Source organism: Gopherus flavomarginatus, chromosome 24, assembly GCF_025201925.1.
Source record: "Gopherus flavomarginatus isolate rGopFla2 chromosome 24, rGopFla2.mat.asm, whole genome shotgun sequence".
NCBI lineage: Eukaryota > Metazoa > Chordata > Testudines > Testudinidae > Gopherus > Gopherus flavomarginatus.
The window spans coordinates 2001162-2022234 of record NC_066640.1 but is presented as its reverse complement, the minus strand read 5'-3'; the positions used below and the strand labels follow the sequence as shown (position 1 = coordinate 2022234).

General features: G+C 51.3%; 1 protein-coding gene across 1 annotated transcript in view; it reads right to left on the bottom strand.

The window, feature by feature from the left end:
• The window catches only part of FBN3 (fibrillin 3), a 107319-nt gene that overhangs the window by 10591 nt on the left and 75655 nt on the right, over positions 1-21073 (bottom strand). The window contains exons 42-51 of the mRNA XM_050933692.1: positions 19790-19915; positions 19415-19534; positions 18008-18130; positions 16786-16917; positions 15950-16075; positions 6314-6520; positions 5685-5810; positions 4229-4351; positions 3149-3265; positions 230-358 (exon numbers count right to left, since the gene is read on the bottom strand). Of these exons, the coding sequence (XP_050789649.1) occupies positions 230-358; positions 3149-3265; positions 4229-4351; positions 5685-5810; positions 6314-6520; positions 15950-16075; positions 16786-16917; positions 18008-18130; positions 19415-19534; positions 19790-19915 (1329 nt within the window). The remainder of the gene's footprint in view (positions 1-229; positions 359-3148; positions 3266-4228; positions 4352-5684; positions 5811-6313; positions 6521-15949; positions 16076-16785; positions 16918-18007; positions 18131-19414; positions 19535-19789; positions 19916-21073) is intronic.

The window sequence follows — 21073 nt, the reverse complement described above, 5'->3', positions numbered from 1 at the left end:
GCACCTGCATGTTAATGACAGGCGCAGAGCCAGCTTTTCTCCTGGCTGCAGAGTGATCTCTGCTACCCTCTCGTCACAGGTCAGAGATCGAAGGGTGCCACACTGTTTGCACTGACAAGCATCTGAAAAACCAGGTTAGCCATCACTGGCTGTACTTAGACCTGCTTCAGGAATGACAAGTGGACTTGGAACACTTCCATACAGGGCATGCTTGGCGACAAACACTTACCTTCACAGTTGATACCAGAGCTGTCCAGGGAGAATCCTTTCTGGCATTCACAGTTATAGCTGCCTGGCGTGTTCTGACACTGGCCTTTGGCTCCACACAGCGTGGGCTGGGCTGTACACTCGTTATTGTCTGTAAAACACAAATTGCTTTGTATGGCAGACTGGCCCGGAGCTTGGCAGCTAAAGACCCTTTCCAAGGGAGGTCTCAGCACATGTTACCTGCTGCAATACCATAGCGAGGAACAGAGACAACAGACTTGAGGAAAAGAGTGGCAGGAAAAGGGCACAGTTTGCAGCAATTCTCTAAAGAGCAGCAGAAATACACATAGACTCATAGACTTCAAGGTCAGAAGGGACCATTATGATCATTTAGTCTGACTCCTGCACATCACAGGCCATAGAACCTTACCTTCCCACTCCTGCAATAGACCCCTAACCTCTGGCTGAGTCACTGACATCCTCAAATCTTGATTTAAAGACTTCCAGTTACAGAGAATTCATCATTTACACTAATTTAAATCTGCAAGTGACCTGGCTGCAGAGGAAGGTGACCCTCCCCCGCCCCCCCCGATCTCTGCCAATCTGATCCGTGGGAAAATTCCTTCCTGACCCCAAACATGGTAATCAGTTCAACCCTGAACATTTTCACAAGACCCAGCAGCCAGACACCTGGGAAAGAATTCTCTGCAGTAACTCACAGCCCTCCCCATCTAGTGTCCCATCACCAGCCATTGGAGATATTTGCTGCTAACAGTTGCAGACTGGCTACATGTCATTGTGGGTACTCATATTATACCATCCCCGCCATAAACTTACAAAGCTCAATCTTGAAGCCAGTTAGGTTATTTGTACCCCACTGCTCCCCTTGGAAGTCTGTTCCAGAACTTTGCTCCTCTGATGGTTAGAAACTTTTGTCTAATTTCAAGCCTAAACTTGTTGATGGTCAGTTTATATCCACTTATTTTTGTATCCACACTGGCACTTAACTTAAACAACTCCTCTCCCTTCCTGAGCGAGCATCCTTCAAATGTATTTATAGAGTGATCATATCTCCCCTCAGCCTTTGTTCCTAAGTGCATCACCTTGCACTTTGCACTATTCAATTTCATGCCATTTCTATTACTCCAGTTTTCAAGGTCATCCAGATCTTCTTGATATTCTGGCCCTCCTCCGCATTGACAATACCCCCCAACTTTGTGTCATCTGCAGTTTTTATTAGCGCAGTCCCACTTTTTGTGGCAATGTCGTTAAGAAAAATGTTAAATAAGATTGGTCCCAAGGCCAATCCCTGAGGAACCTCCCTCCAGCCTGAGAGTTCACCTTTCCCTATGACCCCTTTAGCCAGTCTTCCTTTTAACCAATTCCTTATCCACCTTTCAATTTTCATATTGATCCCCATCTTCTTCAATTTAACTAATAAGTTTTCCATGTGTACCAAATGCCTTACTGGAATCCAGATGGGTTAGATCCACTGCATTTCCTTTCTCTAAAAACTCAGTTATCTTCACAAAGAAGGAGATCAAGTTGGTCTGACACAAACTACCTTTTGTAAAACCATGTTGTATGTTACCCCAATTACCGTTAACCTCTATGTCCATAACTTCTTTCTCTTTCACAATTTGTTCCAAGACTTTGCATACAGTCGAGGACAAACTAACAGGCCTATAGTTTCCCGAATCACTTTTTTAAAAAATAGGAACTATATTAGCAATTCTCCAGTCATAGGGTATGACCCCTGAGTTTAGACATTCATTAAAAACCCTTCCTATCGGGCTTGCAATTTCATGTGTGAATTCCTTTTATATTCTTGGACGGAGATTATTTGGGCCCCCCGATTTAGTCCCATTAAGTTGTTTGAGTTTGAATTCCACCTTGGATGTGGTAATTTCTACTTCCGTATCCTAATTTCCATTACCCACCCTGCCACTGTCCCTCAGCTCCTCATTACTCCTATTTAAAACTGAGGCAAAGTATCCATTTAGGTGTTGGGCCATGCCTAGATTATCTTTAATCTCCACTCCATCCTCAGTGCTTAGCGGTCCCACTTCTTCTTTCCTTGGCTTTTTTTTATTTATTTATATTGCTATAAAACCTTTTACTATTGGTTTTAATTCCCTTTGCAAGGTCCATTCTGCTTGGCTCTTGGCAGTTCTCACTTTACCCCTACAATTTCTGACCGCCAAGAGGTAGCTTTCCTTGCTGATCCATCTCATTTTCCACCTTGTAGGCTTTCTGCTTTCTATTAATCACCTGTTTGAGATGCTTGTTCATCTAGCTTGGTCTGAAATCCTTCTCTATGAATTTTTCCCTGTGGTTGAGATGCAGGTGCCAAATAGTTTCTGCAACTTTGACTTAAAATAATTCCAAACCTCCTACACATTCAGATTCTTGAATTCTTCGATCCAGTTCACTTCCCTAACTAATTCCCTTCACTTTTTAAAGTTTGCCCTTTTGAAATCAAGGCCCCTAGCTGCAGATTTATATTTGTTTAGCCTTCCATTTAGTTTAAACTGAATTAGCTCATGATCACTTGAACCAAGGTTGTTCCCTAAAATCAGGAGGAGAGGGCTAGCTCAGTGGTTTGAGCATTGGCCTGCTAAACTCAGGTTTGTGAGGTCAGCCCTTGAGGGGGCAACTTAGGGATCTGGGGCAAAATCAGTACTTGGTCCTGCTAGTGAAGGCAGGGGGCTGGACTCAATGACCTTTCAGGGTCCCTTCCAGCTCTATGAGAGAGGTATATCTCCATATATTATATGTTGTGAGGTTCTCACTACTCACCAGTACCAAATCTAAAATGGCTTTACCTCTTGGTGGTGGTCCAGACCCTGCAGTCAGAGCAGGGGGCTGAAAGCAGCATTTCTCTCCAGGGTGCTGCTGGTGGCAGCGGTGGGTGGGGCTTGCTAGAGCTCACGTTACTCACCGATGCAGGAGGAGTGGTGCTGAGTGAATCCAGGGGGGCATTTACAGTTGAACCCGCCGATGACATTCACACACAGGAACTGGCAATTGTGCTGCTTGGTGGAGCATTCATCCAAGTCTAAGGCAACAAGCACAAGCCCACGTGCCGATAGTTAGCCCTGACCGTCTCGCACTCATGTTACTATACTGAACAACAGGGGTCCTCTGAGCCGCTCTGTACCAGGCAGCCAGGACTGTGCAGAGCCACACTGCCCCAGGGCAGGCCAGAGAGGCAGGAACTGAACCAGGACTGGACCTTGCGTAGGGAACACACCTGTGGCAATCTGTGCCTCATGCTCAACCCTGCCCTGGCCCTTGTGCCCTGGCCCTACTTGCAGAAGCATGTATCAAGACATGTAGAAGACAATGAAATTGTTCACTGCTTCATGGAAATCTTTTCCACTAGCTGCATGACCCTGGTCTCCCCTTCCCAGAGCTCCTGCAGGGCATGCACGCCCCCAGCGAGATGCCCCAGTATCCGAGAGACGGACACAGCCACTAACACTAACTAAGCCCAGCACACCAGACGCTTTATTGGCAGCAATAGCTATGGTGCTGAGTGAGAGCTGAGTGTGGCCTGGTGCCCCAGGGATGCAGGCGTGTGCACCTTTGTGTAAGGCACGGGCCCCAGGAGAGCAGACAGTGAAGGGTGAGGTCTAGCTGTCAGCCCCAGGGGCCTGAGAGCAACACAGATGCTGTACAGTTGTAGTAGTTGGCTCAGGAGCTTGCACACTGTCGGGGAGGCAGCACAGGGCCTGGGAGCTCCAGGTACTTGTTTATTCAGCAGAATATTGCTGAGGAGCCAGGAAAGAGGGTGAAATTCTGATCCCATTGATGTCGATGGGGCTGGGAGTTCAGCCACACACACTCCACTGCATGTCCTTGTGTCACTGCACTTGGGCCTGGAAGCTGAATGACAGCAGAGAGCATGATCCCAGGGACACGGCTCCCCTCAAACCCAAGCAATGGTTGTGCAGCCTGCGCTGCAGCACAGGCAGAGGCAGGGCAGGGCCTCTGCTGCCTCCTGTCCTTGGGCTGGTACCTTTGCAGGTCTTTCCGTCCTCCTGGAGGATGTACCCCCTGGGGCAGGAGCACTGGTAGCTGCCCTCTGTGTTCTTGCAGATGAAGTTACATGGCTTAGGAGACTGGTTACACTCATCCAGATCTAGACTCAAGAGAAACAGGGCAAGTCAGCAGGAGCATGGCTGGGCTGAGCTGGGTGAACACGAGGACTCTTATCAAATGGGACTTCCTGCTTAACCAACTGTTTCCTACCTGGGGCCTGGTGACTCAGCCCAGAAGAACACACCCCCCACCCTGACAACAATGGGCAGTGGAGGTCACTTGGTGCCTGGTACCTTCGAACTACAATTAGTGACGCCTTCCTGTCCCTTTGCCAGGGGAGTGAGACATGCTCACAGCGAGTGCTCTGGTGTCAGGGGGGTGTGATAACCTCATGCCGAAGGGCCTGACTTGGACAGGCGCAGCCCACTGACACATGGATAGCAGGCTGGGTTTGCAGTGACCGGAGGACTCATTGCACCAGGGCCCACGCTAGGCACTTCCCATCTCCTGCTCCATGAAGAGAGCAGGTGACGGAGACTCCTCACCTAGGCACCTTGCTGGGGTATGCTGGGAAGGGACCCCAAGCTGGGAGTGGGGAGCACCTCCAGTGGGGTGGATCAGTGAAAGGGATCTGCAGCAGAGTGCCCACTGCAAGGCATGCCACTTGTGTGCCCAGGGCTCTCCATGTCTTCTCGGTGCTATGGGGGAGCATTGCTGCAATGGCTGTCCCATTTCTTTCTTGCTGCAATCCTGGGGGCTGGCTTGGTCTAGGAAAGCCTCTGGGTGCTGGCCTGCCAAGATGTCAGCTCAATCGACAGGGTTGGTCAGGGGCACATTGGAGAGCAGCCCCTAGATCTGAGTACATGGCTGCTGGTGACAGCATTCTCTGTGGAGGGCCTCAGGCTCTTGAATTTATTCCCTGCATTTGGGCAACGCTCTGTGCTTGTGATAAAAGAGGCAAAAACAGTGTGTGTTTGTGTGTGTGTGTGTGTGCCTGGCATGGAAATGACAAGGTTAACCAGAGTGTGACCGAGATAGGAACATGGCCCGGAGACTATGGGGTTAACCAGCATGTGACTGAGACAGAAACATGGCCTGGAGACTATGGGGTTAACCAGTGGCCCAGAGACAATGGGGTTAATCAGTGTGTTACCGAGACAGGAACGTGGCCCAGAAACTATGGTGTTAACCAGCATCTGACTGAGATTGGAACATGGCCCAGAGACTATGGGTTAATAGGAATGTGGCCCAGAGACTAATCTGGGCAGATTGTTTGTGCTGGGGAGTGTGGGGCAGTGCCCCATGCTGCAGAGGGTTGGGGACAGCCCCTGTAATTGCAGCTGCATGGCAGGCGGACAGGAGAGCTGCAGGTCACAGCCCAGGGGATGCTCTCTGGACACTGGGAAGGCCAGGAGGTGCCGTGTCGGACTCACCCACGCAGGCTGTGCTGGTGATGTCGGTGGTGTAGCCCAGTTTGCAGTGGCAGCGGAAGGAGCCGATGCTGTTGATGCACTGTCCATTTCTGCAGAGGCTGGGCAGCACCTTGCACTCATCGATGTCTGGAGGAGGGAGGGACTCGTCAATGCAATGCGCCAGGGCACCCAGCCTCTGCCTGCTATGGTGGAGGGGTTCAGCCTCTGCACTGGGCAGGGGCCGTGTGCAGTTGCTCCACCCCAGGGGGAGCTCTGAGGGCTGTGCCCTGGGGGGATCAATCCTGCTCTCACCAGAGGAGTGCACACACAGTGCCTGCCCTTTGAGGGTGCAGCCTGCTCCAGCTGGTTCACCCAGCCTGCACCCATCCCTTGTAGGCTGATTTGGGACCCTGGGTGCCCTGTGGGAGCAGACACTGCACTGGCATGGCACTGGCAGAGCATATACAAGGGAGAGGTGCTGCTGCGCACTCATTCCAGGGACTGCCCACGCTAACATGGACACCAAGGGCTAGCAGATGCCATGTGGGGCGCAGCGCCACCTGTGTGGCCATGCCTGGCCATTTACCCGGTGCATGTGTATTACATCTGCCTGCCCCCATCCTGCAGGCACTGAGCAGCCTGGCACGTACCTTGCCCATCAGTGGTGTACCCAGGCCCATGTGGACACATCTTTTTGTGCTGGGTGGTTCCTGGGAGTGGGCAGAGCTCACACTGGGTCCCCCAGCCGCGGGCACCATTGCAGCAGCACTCAGACTTGGTGACCGGATTGCGGTTGGTGGAGGACACCTGGCACATGGTCTGCAGCACTTCAGTGAAGCAGAATCCCTGGCGGGTGTCTGAGCAAAGAAAGAGAGGAGTGCAGTGATGGGGACGGTGCCAGCGCCAGCCGCGACAAGGGAGGGTGAGACAGTGGTGGAAGAGGACACCTGGGCTTGCAGCAGGTAGAAGTGTTGCTTGACATGTCTGTATTCAGGGCCCATAACTGGCTGTGGATGGAGTGTTATGTACAGGTCTTCTCTGCAGCTTGGGGGATGACGGTGGGCCGAGCCAGTGTCAGATAGGCCAGCCTAGCATCTCAGAGTCATGTCAGGGGCAGACCCTATGCACAACCTCTGGGGAGCTGGGCCAGGATTGTTCCCTGCAGGACATATCTAGTGCTTTGTCCACTCTAGCCTGGAATCTCCAGCCCCTCCACGTCTGCTTCTGTGAGCCCTCGGCCTGGTGCGACCTCCCTGAGCCAACCTGCATGGAAGTTCCTCTTTGGGTATGTTCACACTGCAGCTGGGAGGTGGGATTTCCAGTGTGGGTAGACAGACTCACGTAAGCTCAGATCGAGCAGTGTGCTAAAAATAACAGCATGGACATCGCGGGGTGGGAGGCAGCTTGAGCTAGCTGGCTGAGTCCAAGCCCACCTGGCCTTATCCTCCAGCTCTGACCTCAGACGCCAGCCCAAGCGACCACCTGTGCCGCAATGTCTATGTCAGGGGTCGGCAACCTTTCATAAGTGGTGTGCCGAGTCTTCATTTATTCACTCTAATTTAAGGTTTCATGTGCCAGTAATACATTTTAAAGTTTTTAGAAGGTCTCTTTCTATACATCTATAATATATAAATGAACTATTGTTGTATTAAAGTAAATAAGGTTTTTAAAATGTTTAAGAAGTTTCATTTAAATTTAAATTAAAATGCAGAGCCTCCTGGACCGGTGGCCAGGACCCGGGCAGTGTGAGTGCCCCTGAAAATCAGCTTGTGTGCCGCTATGCGTGCCATACGTTGCTTACCCCTGGTCTATGTAATGGAATGCTAAACTGTATTACACTGTTCAGTCACTAGATGGCACTGTGTGTAAAATGCACAGGCTAAGCTAACCTCAGCCATACCTGGGAGAGCATTAAAGGATCTTATAATGAACAAATCTGGCGTCTCTCTCTCTCAGAAGGATGCTGAGTAGTCAGTCTCTATCTGATACAGAAGCTTGACCTGCTAGCTGCAGCCTTGCAATATACCACACAGAAGAAGCACATCACATGAAGTCAGAAGTAAACTAGTGCCAGAGGAGAACAAACAGCAGGAACAAAGCAACACAGGTTGGAGGATCTTATCAACATGCCACTCTTCAGTGCCTCAGAGACCTTCAGCGTTGCCAAACTTACACAATGAACAGACTGGAGGCAGTATTTTGCAAGATTTCAAATCGCTACAAAGCTGTATAAAGACACTGGAGATATTCAGGTATTTGCTTTAATTTATGCTATGGGGAAGCAGGCCGCAGCACAACTTGAAATCCTTTGAATGTATTGAAGACAGTCACAAAGCTGACCATGAAACTGTTCTGGCTGTGTTTGATGCATATTTTTATACCTTTGAGAAATGTGGTTTATGAAAGAGCATTTTCTCACCAGAGAATTCAAGAACCAGGAGAAAATGTTGAATGTTTTATAAGAGCTCTCCATGCATTGGCTGAAAACTGTGATTTTGGGAAAGCAAAACACGAAAATGTCAGAGACAGGCTGGTTGTTGGGTTCACAGATAAAAACCTTTCACAGGAGCTACAACTGAAGAAAGATTTAGCCCTAGTCACGGCTATCCAGATAGCAAAGCAGTCTGAACTAGTCAAACAACAGGACAAAAGGCAGGAGCAATTTGAAAACTGACTGTAGGGGACTGCGGAAGACTGTGTCACGGCCTAGCTAGGGTATCTCTGCTTTCTCGGCGGCCTTGTGGAAAGCCCCTGCTTGCTAAGTGGCCGGTCATTGTAGGACACGGCATGCCAGTTATAACTTGCTTTTAACTGGTTGAAACCAGTTTGTATGGCCTTAGGCCAAAGGGCCGGCATAGTTTGTGGGAAGTCCCTTGTTGCATATGTATGAGTTGCTTTTGTATTGTGTATATATAGCTGTATGCTCCCGGTCCCGCTTTTGGACTCCGACCCAGGCCGAGCTGAGCTTCGGTGCTGGGTTCCCCGCCAAAGTGACAGCAACGCCCAGGGTCCCTGTTGCAAATGTGTCACTTTACCTTCATTAAAGCCAAGTAACTCACAGTGTGTGTGGGCCTCGTTCTTGCAGAGCATCCAAGCACGTTACACTGACGCTAACTTAGAAGCTGTAAACAGACACTGGAGTATTTGATGGTTTAGACACAACAAATCCTGCATCTTGGTAGGAGGTTAGACTTGATGACCCTTGTGGTTCCTTCTAACCCTATAATTCTTTGATAAAACTCCAGGCTAAGAGGGACAAATTTCAGTGTGGAGTGTGTGGAGAAAGACATAACCCAAAAGAGGATGTATGGCTAGCCAGAGGCGCAAGGTGTAATACATGCACAAACTATGGGCATTTTGCAGCTGTTTGCTGCATCAAAGCAGCCAGGGAGTAGACTCATATTACAGACAATCAAGAGCCATTGTTTCTGGGATCTATCACGTGTGATCACACAGACCCTGCCTGGAAAATGAAACTGAACATTCATGGAAAGACAATTGACATTAAAACTGATTGAGGAGCTGACGTCACAACCATCTCAGAAGGGACTTACAATCACCGCCAACCCCTTCCAGAGCTGAAGTCACTGGACACAGCTTTGACTAGCTCTGGAGGTATTCTGAACTGCATGGGTCAATTTACCACAGAAACAGCTTACAAAGACCAAAGCTTTGCATTCAGAGTGCATGTGATCAAAGACCAATGATCTTCTCTGCCACAGCATGGCAGCCAGGATGGGCCTAGTGATAAAGGTGGAAGAACTCAATGGAGGCTTTGATATTAGTGGACTTTTGAAAGGAGATCCACTTAAGTCATTCCAAATGAAATATGATTTTGATCACATTACTAGCAGTCCACATTACCCACAAGTCAATGGAAAGGCTGAGAGAGCCAACAAAGTCCTACAGCAGCAAGATCCATTCCTTGCTCTTCTGAGCTACAGATCAACACCAATAGCAACTACTGGATACAGTCCAGCACAACTTCTGTTAGGGAGACAACTCAGAACTGCTGTTCCAACTTTGGAAAAGAATCTATTTCCAAAGTGGCCAGACTTGAAGAGAGTAGCTAAATCGGATAAAAAGGCAAAAAGATCTCATGAACACTTTTACAACAGACTTCGCTCATTAGAGAACAGAAGGATCTAGAACCTGGGAACAGCGTCTGTGTCAAATTGGATGGAGAAAAAGGATGGACAATTCCAACTGTTGTGACGAAAAAAAATTCAGTGCCTAGATCATTTGTGAATGACAGTGACAGTGGAGAGTTCAAAAGAAACCACTGACATGCCTGACTAACCTAATTGCCTTCTATGATGAGATAATTGACTCTGTGGATGAGAGGAAAGCAGTGGACGTGTTATTTCTTGACTTTAGCAAAACTTTTGATATGGTCTCCCACAGTATTCTTGCTGGCAAGTTAAAGAAGTATGGGCTGGATGAATGGACTATAAGGTGGATAGAAAACTGGCTAGATCGTCAAGCGCAACAGGTAGTGATCAATGGCTCCATGTCTAGTTGGCAGCCGGCATCATGCGGAGTGCCCCAAGGGTCGGTCCTGGGACCAGTTTTGTTCAATATCTTCATTAATGATCTGGAGGATGGCATGGACTGCACTGTCAGCAAGTTTGCAGATGACACTAAACTGGAAGAAGTTGTAGACACACTGGAGGGTAGGGATAGGATACAGAGGGATCTAGACAAATTAGAGGACTGGGCCAAAGAAACCTGATGAGGTTCAACAAGGACAAGTGCAGAGTCCAGCACTTAGGATGGAAAAATCCCATGCACTGCTACAGACTAGGGACCAAATGGCTAGGAAGCAGTTCTGCAGAAAAGGACCTAGGGGTTACAGTGAATGAGAAGCTGGATATGAGTCAACAGTGTGCCGTTGTTGCCAAGAAGGCTAAAAGCATTTTGGGCTGTATAAGTAGGGGCATTGCCAGCAGATCGAGGGATGTGCTCATTCCCCTCTATTCGATATTGGTGAGGCCTCATCTGGAGTATTGCGTCTAGTTTTGGGCCCCAAACTACAAGAAGGATGTGGAGAAATTGGAAAGAGTCCAGCAGAAGGCAACAAAAATGATTAGGGGGCTGGAGCACATGACTTCTGAGGAGAGGCTGAGGGAACTGGGATTGTTTAGTCTGCAGAAGAGAAGAGTGAGGGGGGATTTGACAGCTGCTTTCAACTACCTGAAAGGGGGTTCCAAAGAGGATGAATTATTGTTCTCAGTGGTAGCAGATGACAGAACAAGGCGTAATGGTCTCAAGTTGCAGTGGGGGAGTTTTAGGTTGGATATTAGGAAACACTTTTTCACTAGGAGGGTGGTGAAGCACTGGAATGGGTTCCCTAGGGAAGTGGTGGAATCTCCTTCCTTAGAGGTTTTTAAGGTCAGGCTTGACAAAGCCCTGGCTGGGATGATTTAGTTGGGATTGGTCCTGCTTTGAGCAAGGGGTTGGAGGTCCCTTCCAACCCTCATATTCTATGATTCTATGACATCTACAGCACGTTCCTCAGAAAGAACAATCCATACCCAGCAGAGCATTACAGGATCTTACAGTGAACGCTCTGGTGTTTATGTCTCTGCAAGAAAGCTCTGCAGCCAGTCTGTATCTGGGACAGGAGCCTGACCTGCTGGTAGCAGCCTGCTCCCTACTGTGTACAATACACGACAGTCTATATTGCTATTTTTAGTGCACTAGCTCTGCTCGAGCTACCATGAGTCCGTCTGCCCATGCTGGGAGTCCCACCTCCCAGCTGCAGAGTACCCATATAACCTTAGAGACTCACCGCTGCTGTGCCACTGGCAGGAACCCTTGTTTACCTGTGTATCAGAATCCCTTTCCTCTGTCCTCTTGTAGTGCCAGACCCTTGTACAGCTGGAGAGGGCTCAGCCCAGTGGGGGCACTCCCAGAACAAACAGGTAACAGCTCAGGGTGGGCCCTCGCCCTAAGCTAACCTTCCCATCCACAGGGACAGACAGGGAAGCCCTTGCTCTCCCGAGAAGCCTCACTGACCAACAGTGCTAGGAGTGTCCAGGGCCGGCTCTAGGTTTTTTGCCGTCCCAAGCACAAAAAAAAATAAAGTGGTGGGAGGACAGCAACTGCTGAAGCAAAACAAAACACAAAAAAACCCCTCCGGAATGTCACCCCTGAAATTGTGCTGCCCCAAGCACATGCTTGGTTTGCTGGTGCCTAGAGCCAGCCCTGGTAGTGTCACACTCTGAGTGTTGGAGTTACACTGCAGCCCCCTCTCCTCTGCCCAGCCCTTTCCCCAGGCCTGGCACATCAGAAAAGCAGACAAATAAATAGGGACAAGTTTTTAAAGTGCTTGTACACAAATGCTAGAAGTCTAAATAATAAGATGGGTGAACTAGAGTGCCTTGTGAAAAAGGAGGATATTGATATAATAGACATCACAGAAACCTGGTGGACTGAGAGCAATCAATGGGGCACAATCATTCCAGGGTACAAAATATATCGGAAGGACAGAACAGGTCATGCGGGGGGGGAGTGGCACTATATGTGAAAGAAAATGTAGATTCAAATGAAGTAAAAATCTTAAGCGAATCCACATGTTTCATAGAATCGCTGCGGATAGAAATTTCATGCTCTAATAAAAATATAACATTAGGGATCTATTATCGACCACCTGACCAGGACAGTAATAGTGATGATGAAATGCTAAGGGAAATCAGAGAGGCTATCAAAATTAAGAACCCAATAATAGCGGGGGATTTCAATTATCCCCATATTGACTGGGAACATTTCACTTCAGGACAAAATGCAGAGATAAAATTTCTCGATACTTTAAATGACTGCTTCTTGGAGCAGCTGGTACGGGAACCCACAAGGGGAGAGGCAACTCTAGATTTAATCCTGTGTGGAGCGCAGGAGCTGGTCCAAGAGGTAACTATAGCAGGACCGCTTGGAAATAGTGACCATAATACAATAGCATTCAATATCCTTGTGGGGGGAAGAACACCTCAACAGCCCAACACTGTGGCATTTAATTTCAAAAGAGGGAACTATGCAAAAATGAGGGGGTTAGTTAAACAGAAGTTAAAAGGTACAGTGACTAAAGTGAAATCCCTGCAAGTTGCATGGGCCCTTTTTAAAGACACCATAATAGAGGTCCAACTTCAATGTATACCCCAAATTAAGAAACACAGTAAAAGAACTAAAAAAGAGCCACCGTGGCTTAACAACCATGTAAAAGAAGCAGTGAGAGACAAAAAGACTTCCTTTAAAAAGTGGAAGTCAAATCCTAGTGAGGCAAATAGAAAGGAGCACAAACACTGCCAGCGTAAGTGCAGCAGTGTAATAAGAAAAGCCAAAGAGGAGTTTGAAGACCGGCTAGCCAAAGACTCCAAAGGTAATAACAAAATGTTTTTTTAAGTACATCAAAGCAGGAAGCCTGCTAAACAACCAGTGGGGCCCCTTAACGATCGAGATACAAAACGAGCACTTAAAGATGATCAAGTTATTGCGGAGAAGCTAAATGGATTCTTTGCTTCAGTCTTCACGGCTGAGGATGTTAGGGAGATTCCCAAACCTGAGCCCGCTTTTGTAGGTGACAAATCTGAGGAACTGTCACAGATTGAAGTGTCACTAGAGGAGGTTTTGGAATTAATTGATAAACTCAACATTAACAAGTCACCGGGACCAGATGGCATTCACCCAAGAGTTCTGACAGAACTCAAATATGAAGTTGCGGAACTATTAACTAAGGTTTGTAACCTGTCCTTTAAATCGGCTTCGGTACCCAGTGACTGGAAGTTAGCTAATGTAACGCCAATATTTAAAAAGGGCTCTAGAGGTGATCCCGGCAATTACAGACGGTAAGTCTAACGTCAGTACCGGGCAGATTAGTCGAAACAATAGTTAAGAATAAAATTGTCAGACACATAGAAAAACACAAACTGTTAAGCAATAGTCAACGTGGTTTCTGTAAAGGGAAATCGTGTCTTACTGATCTATTAGAGTTCTTTGATGGGGTCAACAAACATGTAGACAAGGGGGATCCAGTGGACATAGTGTACTTAGATGTCCAGAAAGCCTTTAACAAGGTCCCTCACCAATGGCTCTTACGTAAATTAAGCTGTCATGGGATAAAAGGGAAGGTCCTTTCATGGATTGAGAACTGGTTAAAAGACAGGGAACAAAGGGTAGGAATAAATGGTAAATTCTCAGAATGGAGAGGGGTAACTAGTGGTGTTCCCCAAGGGTCAGTCCTAGGACCAGACCTATTCAATTTATTCATAAGTGATCTGGAGAAAGGGGTAAACAGTGAGGTGGCAAAGTTTGCAGATGATACTAAACTACTCAAGATAGTTAAGACCAAAGCAGATTGTGAAGAACTTCAAAAAGATCTCACAAAACTAAGTGATTGGGCAACAAAATGGCAAATGAAATGTAATGTGGATAAAGGTAAAGTAATGCATATTGGAAAAAAAACCCCAACTATACATACAATATGATGGGGGCTAATTTAGCTACAACGAGTCAGGAAAAAGATCTTGGTGTCATCGTGGATAGTTCTCTGAAGATGTCCACGCAGTGTGCAGAGGTGGTCAAAAAAGCAAACAGGATGTTAGGAATAATTAAAAAGGGGATAGAGAATAAGACTGAGAATATATTATTGCCCTTATATAAATACATGGTATGCCAACATCTCGAATACGGTGTACAGATGTGGTTTCCTCACCTCAAAAAAGATATTCTAGCACTAGAAAAGGGCAACTAAAATGATTAGGGGTTTGGAGAGGGTCCCATATGAGGAAAGATTAAAGAGGCTAGGCCTCTTCAGCTTGGAAAAGAGGAGACTAAGGGGGGATATGATAGAGGTATATAAAATCATGAGTGATGTGGAGAAAGTGGATAAGGAAAAGTTATTTACTTATTCCCATAATACAAGAACTAGGGGTCACCAAATGAAATTAATAGGTAGCAAGTTTAAAACAAATAAAAGGAAGTTCTTCTTCACACAGCGCACAGTCAACTTGTGGAACTCCTTATCTGAGGAGGTTGTGAAGGCTGGGATTATAACAATGTTTAAAAGGGAACTGGATAAATTCATGATGGCTAAGTCCATAAATGGCTATTAGCCAGGAAGGGTAAAGAATGGTGTCTCTAGTCTCTGTTCATCAGAGGATCGAGATGGATGGCAGGAGAGAGATCACTTGATCATTGCCTGTTAGGTTCACTCCCTCTGGGGCACCTGGCATTGGCCACTGTCGGTAGACAGATACTGGGCTAGATGGACCTTTGGTCTGACCCGGTACGGTCGTTCTTATGGTCTTAGGCCAAGTAAGGGGAAAGGTCCTGAGCCAGGAAGTTTCTGGGCTCTGACTGGAAGCTGAAGCAACATCCACAAGTCAGCGGGGAGCTGGAGAGAAGCCCAAGGAACTGTGGAGAGCCGCGTGTGGAACAGGCTGTGACTGTCGGACGACACAGGTGGGCGCAGGTCTGTGTGGGACGTATGTGGGAGCGGCAGTAGCTGGGTGGGGAGCCAGTGCAGTGAGAGACACTGAGCCGGGCCTGGAACCCTGCAAGTGCCTATTTGCTGGAGTAGAGACTGGACTGAGAGGGCAACCCGGGCACTGCGCCAGAACAGCCCTGGCTCTGCACTGGACTGCCCAGGGATCCTAACAGGAAGTGCTATCACTCACTTTGAACTCTAAGTGTTTAAGCCTCTGAGCGTAGGGTATCTGCAACCCTTCCCTTTCCTGCCAGCCCTAGGAAAATGCCCTCTCCCTTGGCATGTGTGGGCTGGTTCCTGGGTCCCAGCAAGGCTAGTGCCTGCAGGGTCTAGCTGCTGAAGCACTGAGCGGTGGTACAGCTGGCAGCCTCGGGGCGCGGTGTGCTGGGCAGCCCCAGTAATTACACATCTCCGTTTAGCCCAGCCAGCTCTGGCACTCATTGCTCAGCCCCTGCACAATCTGCTCTTGACACTGCTGTCCTGGGGCAGAGCTGCTCAGATAGACATGGTGCCCCAGGGGAGGGGTACAGAGGGGCATCAGCGCCTCCCAAATTAGCAATACGAGACTGCTGGACAGGCCCAACATACCAGCTGGGCCTCTGAACAGCAACGCCATGCTGCAAACATGCAGCCTATTTATCCCAGGCTCAGCCCGGGCTCCCGGCACCTCAGCTCATCCAGGGGAAGAGGACTAGGCTGGTGTGTGACTTTTCCACTCCCACAGGCCCAGACAAGCCCCCCTGCTTCCAGAGCAAGACTTGCTCAGCATGGGTAGGAGCTGTGTGAAGCTGTGCACGCTAATTACCGATGCATTCGGTGCCTGAGGCGCTGGCTTGGAAGCCTTCATTGCAGTCACACCGATAGCTGCCCACGTTGTTAACACAGCGGCCGTTGGGGCAGATCCCCGGCTTGGTGCGGCATTCGTTCTCATCTAGGAGGAAGGGGATTGGTGAATGGCTCGGACACAACATGTCTGTAGACTCGGGTTCCTGAGAACCAGGGGCCACCGCTGGGCGAGATGGAGCCGCAACAGCACCACAGCAAAGCAGCAGACACTTCCCAGGTCAAGGTCTAATTTACCCCAAAAGCTCAGGATGGCTCTAGCGTGCCCCAGCATGTTCCAGCTGTTACAGTGGGGGATCATGGAGTGCAGTGCTCTCCGGCTACACCGCCCTCCTCCCACCTCCTGCCCTCAGCCTGCCCCTGGGCCCAGGGGCTGGGCAACAAACTGGCTATGCCCCAGTATCCCTTAGGGCAGCTTTAGTGCCCTTTGTGCCCATGGGGTGGCACAAGGGGACACGATGCAGGTCAGGACTGGCCAGGATTCTCCAGTGTAACTCAGATGTGGACACTTCTGACAGCTCAGTGCAGGAAGGGGATGTGCAGAGGGCCTGGGGAAAGGCCACAATCAAACGCTGCTGGGCCCTGGCCATGGGCTGGGCCCTGGCCCTGAACATGCCTTTGGGCACTAATGCAACAGGAGTAGCAGCCTCGGGAGTTCAGGGCAAGGTCTGGCTGACAGGTGGCTAATCGGACAGCTCAGGAATGGAGCGGGACAGACAGCTCCACAGCTAGAAGTGAGGAAGGGAGATGAACCCTGGCTCTGTGGCTAATGCCTCCCTCCGTCCAGGTGACTGGTACCTGTACAGCCCTCTCCGTCGGGTCTGCGCTGCATTCCTGGGGGGCAGATGCACATGAAGGTACCAATGAGGTTCTTGCACATCATCCCTCGAGACTCGCAGTCATGGAGGCCTTCTGTGCACTCGTCCAGATCTGCAACCAACACCACAGCGAATGAGCCCCTGCAGCTTTCTGTGGGCCTGAGTGCTCCCCGACAGCCATTCATTACCCAGGGGAGTAGTGAGGCCTCCTGCTCCCAGTGCGATAGCTGGCGAAGCAGAGGCACAGAGAGGTGACTTGCCCACGATCACCCAGCAGGTCAGGTGCAGAGCCAGAGATCGAATGCCAGTTGCTCTAACCGCTGGAGTTAATGGCAACCTGCCACTGCAAAGACGAGCTGTGACTGGGCAGAAGAGGCGTGTGCTGCTCACACAGCCCTGGCGGAGAGGCAGGGAATGTGGAGAGGAAGAGTCAGGCTGCAGTGCAGCTCCTGCATCAGCTCTGGGGGCAGCGTTTGGCCTGCACTCCAACCAGCTGGCACAGGGACCTCGAAATCCTCTGGGTAGACGAGGGCACCAGCCCTGCAGGCCTAGGTACTTTAGCAAGTATGGCCCGCTCCTTGGAGTGCCAGCCCTGCCGAGCTGCACGGGACATGGCTGGCAAAGCGCCAGAGCTGCACAGCACTGAACCCCTCCTGTGCTTAGCAGGTCCCAAGTTCCAGTCGACCCCTGGGATCTGTCTGACCTGCAGGCACCCCAGGGCTTCCCGCAGTAGAGGCTGCCAGACCTGCTAGTTTGGGTGAGGGCCCCTGGCTGGCTCCGAGTGCTCTGACTCCTGCTGGCCACACACTGGGAGTGCTGGACTCGGCCTGGCTGGTTGAGCCCCAGCTGGGGGTTTTGCGGTGGGGACAGCGAACCCCACCCAGCACTGACTGCACTCTGCTATGTGACACAGTGCGCAACTCGGTCCATTGCTCATCGTATGCAGACGTGGTTACACACCGTTACAAACACTGAGGCACCCAGGCCACATTCCCAGCCAGCACTATCCCAAAGCTCAATGGCCGGGGCTCGCACACCCCACGGCAGCTGGAACCAGCCCTGGGCCGGGAAGAGCAGACAAGCCGGTGTCCCAGATGACAGCCTGGTGTTCCGGCCATGGTTCCTGCTGGTGCCGGTGGGGCAGGTTAAGGGCGACAGGCCGGGAGGGCAGGACAGCTCCATGGGAGGCAGCTGTTCCTTACCTTTGCACATTCTCCTGTCTTCCCGGAGGGTGTATCCCGAGGGGCAGGTGCACTCGTAGGAACCGAAGGTGTTGATGCAGCGGAAGGCGCAGAGCAGGGGGTTCAGCGCGCACTCGTTGATATCTGAGTGGCAGGAGAGAGAATGAGTCTGACCTGCACATCAGACACTGTGCCTGCCACACTGCTGCCCCTGCAGCCAAATATCTCTGTTGTGCATCCCTTGGAGACACCACGCTGATTCTGTGCCCTGCTGTGGTGTAGGCAGTGAGTGCTGAGATCCACCCTGAGCTGCTTGCTATGCACAGCCCAACCCCTAGAGCAGGGTTTCTCAGACTTTTGTCCTGGTGACCCCTTTCACACAGCAAGCTCTGAGTGTGACCCCACGTATAAATTAAAAATACTTTTTAATATATTTAACACCATTACAAATACTGGAGGCAAAGCGGGGTTTTGGGTGGAGGCTGACCCCCAGTTTGAGAACCCCTGCCCTATAGCCTAGTGCCCAGCACAGCTCCACCTGCTGGGGAAAGCTGGTACATATCCTCAGCAGTGCCAAAGCCACAGATTTAGCAACGCTGGTCTCACTGCCAGTGCCCGGCAAGGATTATGGGAGGCAAGCATCACAGTCCTTTCCTGCCCCACCCCGCTGGTTCCAGTGCACACTGCCTGGCTGGGGCTCCCCGTGCACAGGCGCTAAGTTCTACCCCCACTCTGCCCCCATTCCACCCCTCCCTGGAGGTTCCGCCCTCCCCCCGCCTCTTCCTGCCCTCACTCCGTCCCCTTCCTGAGGCAGCCGCCCACCTGCCGCTCACTGCTCTCAACCTTCCCTCAGCCCCCTCTCTGAGCCCACCAAACAGCTGATTGGTGGCATAGCCCAGAAGTTGTGGCTGATGGGTGCTGCACCCACACTTTTTTTGTGTGGGTGCATCTATGACCCTGTGCTTCCTGAACCCCCTTCCAGGTGTGGGGGTGGGCCATGCCAGGCAGGCAAAGAGGGCAGAACTCCTCCTTCTGGGGCTACGACTAGGAACCACCAATAAGAAGGGAAGCCCTCTCTCAGGGCCCTGGCCATGGGCTTCGGGGAGCTGGTTGGAGTAGGCAGCCCAAAAGCTTCCCCTTCTGCCCCCCTCTCTGCTCCCGCAGAAGTGCTCAGGGCTCTGCCCTTCAGAGGAAATAATTTTACATGCATCCAACAACCCCCAAACCTCCCCAAATGTGACCCCAGATCCAGCCGGAGAGAGGAGGTCTGGGGAAAGGGGGGAGAGGACAGATGCCCTTCCCCTCACTGTCTGACGGGGCTGTCTGCCTTCTTGCTGCATGGGAGGGCCAGCTGCACTGACCCCACTGCAAGGCTCCTGGGACTCCATCGGGAAAGGCACTGGGCCCCATGCCCCAGAGGAACATTACCTTCACAGGTCATCATGGGCCCTGGCTCAAATCCCTCGTCGCAGGTGCACTCGAAGCCTCCCACCACGTTGGTGCAGGTCCCATTCCCACATGGGTTGCCAATGGAGCATTCATCGGTATCTGGGTGAAGGCCAGCAATGGTGTTAGTAGTCACAGGAAAGACTCTGGTTGGCACTTTCCTGCAGCCAGTGCATTCAGGCAGGCCCAGGCAAAGCTAGCAGCCCCTGTGGGGGAGCGAGGAACTCCACCTCGGAGCTCGTAGGGAAGAGCAAGGGCTAGAAACATCTAAGCCAGAATTAGGCAGGTAGTCGTGGAATAACTCAGCACCCACCTCCCCTCAGAACTGCTCCCCCTGCCCAGGGCCTCGACACTCACCCACACAGTTGACTCCGGTGTAATCCAAATTGTAGCCAAAGGGACATTCGCAGCGGAAGGAGCCATCAGTGTTAATACAAGCCCCGTTGATGCAGATCCCGAGGTTCTCGGCACACTCGTTCACATCTGGAGATAGAAATGCTGCCTAAGAATGGCCCTTCTTAGGACCCCATCTGCGGGTAGCCGCGCCATGCACACACAGTCCCCCTGGAGGGTCAGCAGCCGCAGGCCACAGCCTATTCCAGTGGGACGGTCCCTGGGCCTCCCTCCCTGGAGTCAGTGACAGCTGAGTGAGGACCTCAGGGTGCAGCATGGCATTGCCTGAGCCTATGGGGGGTCTGCAGCTCTGAGCAGGCAGTGATCGGAGGGGCTGGACCGCCCATACTGCCAGCACTCTGAGACCCTCCCCCCATGCCGCCAGCGCTCTGAGACCCTCCCCCCATACCGCCAGTGCTCTGAGACCCACTCCATACCACCAGCGCTCTGAGACTCTCTCATCCATGCCACCAGCGCTCTGAGACCCCCCCCATACCACCAGCGCTCTGAGACCCCCCCATAGCACCAGCGCTCTGAGACCCCCCCACATACCACTAGCGCTCTGAGACTCTCCTCTCCGTACTGCCAGCGCTCTGAGACCCACCCCCCCATGCCGCCAGTGCTCTGAGACCCCCCCATACTGCCAGCGCTCTGAGATCCACCTCCCCATGCTGCCAGCGCTCTGAGACCCACCTCCTCATGCCGTCAGCGCTCTGAGACCCAGCCCCCCCATGCCGCCAGTGCTCTGAGACCCCCCCATACTGCCAGCGCTCTGAGACCCACCTCCCCATGCTGCCAGCGCTCTGAGACCCACCTCCTCATGCCGTCAGCGCTCTGAGACCCAGCCCCCCCATGCCTCCAGTGCTCTGAGACCCCCCCATGCCGCCAGCGCTCTGAGACCCACCTCCCATGCCACCAGCGCTCTGAGATCCCCCCATACCACCAGCGCTCTGAGACCTATCCCCCATGCCACCAGCACTCTGAGACCCCCCATGCCACCAGCGCTCTGAGACCCCCCCCATACCACCAGCGCTCTGAGACCCACCTCCCTATGCCACCAGCGTTCTGAGCAGTGGCGTAGCCAGGTTCTAAGAGCAGGGGGAGCAAACATAAAAAAGGCGCCCCCCCCCCTTGGCTCCTTCTCTGGCCATGCCCCCCGGCTCCTCCAGCCGCACCGCACCCCCCTCGCTCCTCTTGCTAAGCCCACCCCCCCCATGGCTCCTCCGGCTGTGGACCCCCCCAGGGGAA